This window comes from Myotis brandtii, unplaced genomic scaffold, assembly GCF_000412655.1.
Source record: "Myotis brandtii unplaced genomic scaffold, ASM41265v1 scaffold374, whole genome shotgun sequence".
NCBI lineage: Eukaryota > Metazoa > Chordata > Mammalia > Chiroptera > Vespertilionidae > Myotis > Myotis brandtii.
In genome coordinates this window covers 1,088,854-1,095,890 of record NW_005364372.1, presented here as the reverse complement: position 1 = coordinate 1,095,890, position 7,037 = coordinate 1,088,854, and the positions used below count along the sequence as shown (strand labels likewise).

At 32.6% G+C, this 7,037-nt stretch overlaps 1 protein-coding gene across 3 annotated transcripts in view; it reads right to left on the bottom strand.

The window, feature by feature from the left end:
* Nucleotides 1-1,946: 1,946 nt before the first annotated feature.
* Nucleotides 1,947-7,037, bottom strand: part of FAM126A (family with sequence similarity 126, member A) — a 73,613-nt gene continuing 68,522 nt past the window's right edge. For 2 of the 3 annotated variants that reach the window (XM_014544635.1, XM_005872288.2), the window contains one exon: nt 1,947-6,543. In XM_014544635.1, the coding sequence (XP_014400121.1) occupies nt 5,969-6,543 (575 nt within the window). In that variant the 3' untranslated portion in view covers nt 1,947-5,968. The remainder of the gene's footprint in view (nt 6,544-7,037) is intronic. The other variant, XM_005872287.2, reaches the window with a different exon arrangement.

The following is a 7,037-nucleotide window of genomic DNA, read 5'->3' as shown; positions in this document are numbered from 1 at the left end:
TCCCCATATTAAATGTTCCACATAGTTCTTAGGAAAATGGGGTTATATTCTTTCTATACATTGTTCAATGATACGCTTTTTTCATGGAATATTGTTATATAACCTTTTTGAATAATCACAAATCTATATTGTTTTTAATGGCTACATTATATCCCACTATATGCATGTCCCATATGTTATGTAGTCCCCTATTAATGATCATTTAGGTTTTTTTGTGTGTTTTTTGTTTGTTTGGTTTTTTTGCTACTACAAGCAATACTGCAATGAATACCGTTACACATTTTGTGCTAACATTTCTGTCAAATATAGAGAGTGGAATAACCATAGAAGAGTAGAATTGCTAGATCAGATGGTATGTGCACTTTAAAGTTTGATGGATCCTGCTGAATTGCTCACCAATTTAGTTGTACTGATTTACAGTGCTGCCAATAGTCTGAGACCAATGATGTCAATGCCAGTATCAATCCTTTTCATCTTTATCTAACTGAAGAGGTAAAATATAAGTAAAATCTTAATTTGCATTTTACCATGTTTTTAATATCAGAATAATCAGCATTCACTGTACCACTGAAATGAAATTATCTAAAATTCTATAAAACATATCACAATTTATTTTTGGAAAACTGTTATTTTTAACTTAAAACTTAAGTCTATCGCTTATAAGATAAATGGGGTGGATTTCCAAATATATGTCCATTACATACTATTTCTTAGTTTTGCCAAGTGATAAAGAAAAGTGAGAGTCATCAGTCTCATGCTCAAGCCCTAGCTTTGCCATTCAGCAGCTAGGTGACCTTGGCAGGTCGCTTGCTCTATTGAGAGCTTCAGTTTCCTCTTTTGTAAATGGAGATTATACTCATTTTATTGTTTTTGAAGGTTAAATGAGATTTTAATTACAAATATTACAAACACCACAATAACAATTGCAAGGGAAATTACCAAATGACTAGATTTGTATAAGTCTTCCTTAATAATTATAAAATAATTATGTTGGTATTACCAAAGACAGATTCTATTAGATGAGTCAACAATTAATTGGGATTAATAAAGTCACCAGGAAGGGTGTATTTTCCACAAAGCTAACATACTGCTTACAAAATCACTGCTCTGGTTGTTCTGGTTCTCTACGAATACTCCTCCAAATATTTCCTAAATTATGTAGTTTCTTAGATGAAATGGAATTATCCAAATATGTAATCAACTACTCATCAAGATTTTTATTTCAAGTTTCTAAGAGGATCCTGTTTCTAAGCACACAGTAATGCAATTCAAGAAATACCACAGAGATTTCCTAGAGCCAATAAATAAAATTCTAAAATTTTACTATACTACATTGGACACTATATCCTTGATTCTTTCCCAAAACTAACACTAACCTAACTCATTCCTTCATTAAATGTCTCAATACCTAACATGCACCAAGTCCTATGCTAGGTACTTTGGGCATATAACCTGCGCTCAAGAGATAAAGACTCATATTCAAAATAAAAGGGCAAAGCATTACCTAAATGTGCTTGTGCCTTTGAAATGACAAATAACCAGCCAAAGGTACGTGACCCATGAAACTCACCTTTTGGATGGACACTGATACACTGATGGATATGTCACATTTCTCACCCCTCAGCCATGTAAAACATAAAGCAAGAAATGAGATGCCATTGCCTTATGACTTACTTCCAAAAAGCTCTCTCAATGGCTCAGCTTATCTAAGTCTTCCTCCTTTATTTTCTTCTTCCATATCATGATTTTTACTAAGTTTTATGACGATTTTTTTAATGAGTGAAATTATCTGGAAAAAATATTTTTTCCAATTTTTATTTTAATAAAAGTCAACACTGCTGTATAAAGTATTGCATATGAAGACCATTTACACAAATATACACAACTTCAAAAAACTAAACTCCAGTTTATTTCCATAGTGTTAAAAAGTTCGAGAACACATAAAAATATCCAAAATCATAGTTTATTCTTTAGGAATGTAAACTCTGGGAATACAATTAGAAACAGGTATACTTAGTATGAAAATATTAGTATCACTACATAATTAGAGGTAAAGGTAAGAGGTATACAATAAACTTCATTTATGAGAAAATAACAGTGTGTGAAACAGGATCTTGAATTTACTAGTAGAAACTTCATAGCAAGACACAGGTAGATACTCCAAAACTACTATAAAAAAACCACAAAAACATCTTCCAAATGTTCACTGCTAATCTCTTTAGATATGCACAAGGTACAAAGTATAGAAGACAACATATTTATGTTCTCTGATGAAGAATATAACAATACTAAACATAAATGTGAATAACTCAAAGTATTGAGTATAATTTTACTAAGCAACAAATCTAAAAGTATAAATTCATGCTAATTAAAGGATTAGAGAGGGTTTTTTTCCATCCAAAGATTGGGTAAACACTATTATACATTAATTTCTATCTACAATGCTTAGTTTAAGTGTCCATCAAATTATTCTTACTTTTTAAGACTTTTAAGAAAATATTTTTCAGTTACATTGTTTAACATACATATTTCCTTGAAGTGCATCCCTGTAATAAACTATACATTTATTGTGCCTATAGACTCAAATTTTAACAAACCTCTTTAAATACTTATTTAAAATTGTCTGAGGGTACATTTTTTCCATAATTTAAATGTAAAGATTTTAACACTTTTATTCTTCCAAAATAGGCAAAATCCCTTAAAACTGAAATTCTTTTTACCTATTTTCATTGAAAAAGTATTTTTTCCTTTAATTCAATTTTTTGTTTTTAAATGAGTAATGTTTGCTAAGAAGTTACATCACAATTGAAAAGGGCAATAAAGTATTGCTTTTTCAAAATGAACTTTGTCATCATTTAAGGACTGAAAATTTCTACTCTGCAAGTCTACAGAGGTCCTTAAAAAGTTCACTAGTGGTGTACAAAGGACTCCAGGTGCTCACTTGCCCTGGGTCCTCGGGGAAAAGTCTTCTTTGTTTCTCTCCCCACTTAGATTCCAAAAGGCAAATGCTGGGAACTCAGTTTCAATAGAAGATCACAGGTATTTGGGTATTTGAAGAGTGAGAGGTTTAAAATGTGGAATGGAGCTACAATTTCTGCTCAGATCCTCTGAGCGATGGGGTGTAAGGCTCCAATCTTGTGCAAAATCCTTCTCATGATTAAAAAATATATATTATTCTAGATATGTAGGAAGTCTGTGACCAAATGGTCACATCAGCATCTTTGTGAGAAAATGACCTACAAAAGCCACCCTACTTTCAAATTTGGAAAGATGAGTGGGAAGAGAATAGTAGGGATAATTACAATCATTATCATAGTATTATCCAATATTTATAATAGCTATAAAAATTTTTAAATGTATAATCCTTATTTAAAATAGTACCAAAGGTACTGTAAAAGAATTTTACTGTTAATATATACTCCAGAAAACTAACTGGTGGAAATTACTTGGAGCAAAAATTCAGGACCACCCCACTGAGTAAGCCTTCAGAGTTTTCAAAAGAATGTACATGTGCAGATTTGTTGTGCATTGTATAAAAGTGTGGTACTCCTCTGACACTTAAAATTACAGACATCTACAGCTCTGATTCCATTTATGGTTAGTAAGAAAAATATAAAATGTTACATTTTTATTGTAAAATAAATAAGAATCATTAAAATGTAGAATGAGAGGACTTTAAAAAAGTCCTGTCATTGACACTATTAAACAATTAATTTACCATTAAAACAATGATTATAATGAGCTAGTATCTAACATATTTGATCTAGGGTTGTGAGACCACTGAGACCTCTAAATGTTAGATAAGTGATTTGTTTGCACTTGATATTCTCCTCTCAAACTTTATCGTATATAAAAATCACTCGAGGCTCTCGCTAAAATGCAGATTATGATTCAGTAGATCTGGGATGACCTGAAATGCTGCATTTTTAACAAGATGCCAGGTGATGTCAATGCTACTATACTTACAGTCCTCAGACCACATGAGTGGCAATGATCTAGAATAATACCAAAATGAATTTTCATTATAACAGTTGAACATTAAAATCTCATCTCTCATTTTGCCAACTAATGACTCCACAAACTTCATCTGCAATATTTCCTAAACATTTTAACTTGCTTAAACTGCTGATCTTTTAAATTAGTTCTTAAGATTATTAATACTGTTAGTAGCTATGCCTAGGGGAAATTCTTTGATAAAGAATTACAAAAAGACAGCAGGAAATTCACAGTGACATTTTAAATTGTACACAGGATTCCTATTAAATTAATACTATAGCAACTTCCACTGTCTGGTTGCCTTACTTTTTTTTTTTTTTAACTAAAAGTTATACCAATAGATTACAACAATCAAATTATGCTAAAAACCATATTCTATTCAGAGTTAATAAATGAAAATGAGTTCATGCCTTTGAATAATTAGATTTAAAATGATAGCCAAAGCAGTTATGGTCAGAACTGCATTTATATCATAAATGTGTTAGCACTCAGTACACACATTTTTCACATATTTGAGCTCTGCATAAGCAGGTATAAGAAAAAAACTAGTATTTTCTCTGTGTGACCACAGCGAGGGACCATGAATAAGGAGACCACTGTGTACTAACAGTGAAAGAGAACAAGCGGATAGCTCTCTAGGCCTTCTTTCCCAGTCAGCTTACTCTCAGCCTTAGCCTTGCTTTCTCTCTTACTCTGAATTATTACTTATTCTTGATTCACAGGCAACCTCAACCATAGCTGAAATGACCATCACTAGCAAACACCAAACTTTTATGTCCATTTAGAAGTCACACAGCTCTCTACAGCCACACACAAGTTTGCTTAACTTCCACCATATTGTATTTTTTATATTTATTTTTTCATTGGGGGTAACTACATTGATTATTCTTTCTATTATAACAAAAACATTAAAAATAGGCCTGTTCATAAAATAAAAAACACATGTAATTTTATTCATATTTTATAACTTTAAGTTTAAGAATACAAACATAAATAATCCTAAATTAGTTAATAGATAAATGTCCTATCTTAATTTTTTCATATTTTACAGATAAAAATTTACCTAATTTCCTTCATTTGCAGACAAACAATATGGCTGACACTGGCATCTTGAGAGCTGTGTTGCAAGATTTATACAATTTCCAGGCCGCCTTCAATGATGTATGCTTTGAATTGTAGGATTCCAAACTAACTAGGATTTTCGAAGTCAAGCGGCATGGTAAGTCAGCCTTATGGCCTATCTTAGAAACTGAAAGGGATTTGCACCTGCTCAGCCCAGATAGAACACATCAAAACCACACATCTGCTAGCAACATGATTTTTGACATACAAATGTTCCAAAGATAACAATATAAATTCCTCTGTCCATCCACTGGAATCATATAATAGTCTACGTACTAAGCCACCAAGCACTTTCCAGTGCTTTATATAAATTCTTCTACTAATCTTAAAGATGGTCTGGTTACAAACATTCTTATCAGGCACTTTTCACATCATTTTTGTTTTTTCACATGCTCGTTTTTCCAAACTGACTTGCTGAACAACCAGATGTAGAATTCCCGGAGTTGCACCTCTGTTTCATCCTTTAAAAAAAGTTCCCATACATGGAGATTTCCTTTTATTCTGAAGGCCAAACTTACATCTACCAAAATAGGAGTTATTAGGGGGAAAAACAACTCACATCCTCACATGAGACGTAACCAATCTGATCAGACCACCTGCCAAAATGTATTGTCATAGTGACAATCTTAAGGGCAACAGAAACAAACAGGAGAAAAAAAACACACAGCCAAGAAATAACAAAACCATATTTCAACTTTACTGCAACCTAGACATTATTCCCTTCATAAAGCCTTCAGAACTTAAGACATCGGGGCTCTGTCAGGAGCAGGGATGAAAGACCCTGGCACTTTCATAAAGAAGCAACGCCATAATTCCAGACTCATTGGTCACATGAGAAAACTCTTACAAATTAATCTGTGGACAACGTAATGCTAATACTAGGAGGTCTCTGCTGGCCTGATTGGTGCTTCATTGGAAGTTCAGTCCTTTCAGAAACGTAAATAAGCTTTTCTTCTTGGAGACTACAAGCGGAAAACCTGTTGGCATCTGTCCCTATCCCACAGCCAACAACAGCTGATGGGTTATGTGGGACTGTGACACCACTGACTTGCTCAAAGGATTTACTAAATACAGTCGCAGCAGTCTTAGCCAAACCATGGCTGTTAGGTTTAGGCAGGGACTGGCTGGTTGTTAACGTAAGTCTCTTCAAAGAGAGAAGCTCAAGATTCTCACTTTGGGCTCTCTGAGTTTGTTTTCGAGCAAAGTGATCTTTGCATGACTCCCCTGTGGTTTCTTTTTCTTTTCCTCCAGTTTTGTTTCCTCCTGACCGTCTCTGAGTCTTTCCTACACTTGTCTTGATACTAGAATTGTGACTATTGTTTAATAAGCCTGACTGGCTGGTACTAGATGCAGCCCTGGAATAAAATCCCTCGTCAACTTCAGATATATCCATCAGTTCTTCTTGATCTGTTAATTCTGTATTTCCTAAACAAAGAAATAACAAAGATTAATTAACATTAAGTATTTTCAATAATTCTTTTTTCATGATTAATACCAAATCAATTACTTTAAATAATTAAACTTTAGCATAACTAGGTAAAGCAAAAGATTATAGACCAAAATCAAAGAATAAATCAAAACATTCTATAAAATGCCAAAAATAGTTTATTGTAATTAAATAACACTAATTTAGAGTATATTAAACAAAGAGCATGCCATAAACCACACCCCACTGTGTTTTTAGAAAGAATTTTCTTACTATCCATGCAAAGAATCAGAAACAATTAGGAAAAATACCACACAGTAAAGCTAGGGGCAAGCTCTCCTACAGTAACAAAGCAGTAGAAAAATCAAAGTTCTTACCAAAGAACTTTAAAAAAAATTTATTAAAATATTTTCAAAAAAACATTAAAGATTGTATACTATATTGTAGGTTATTTTATAAAGATAAAAATAAAGACTATAAGTATCACAAGCTC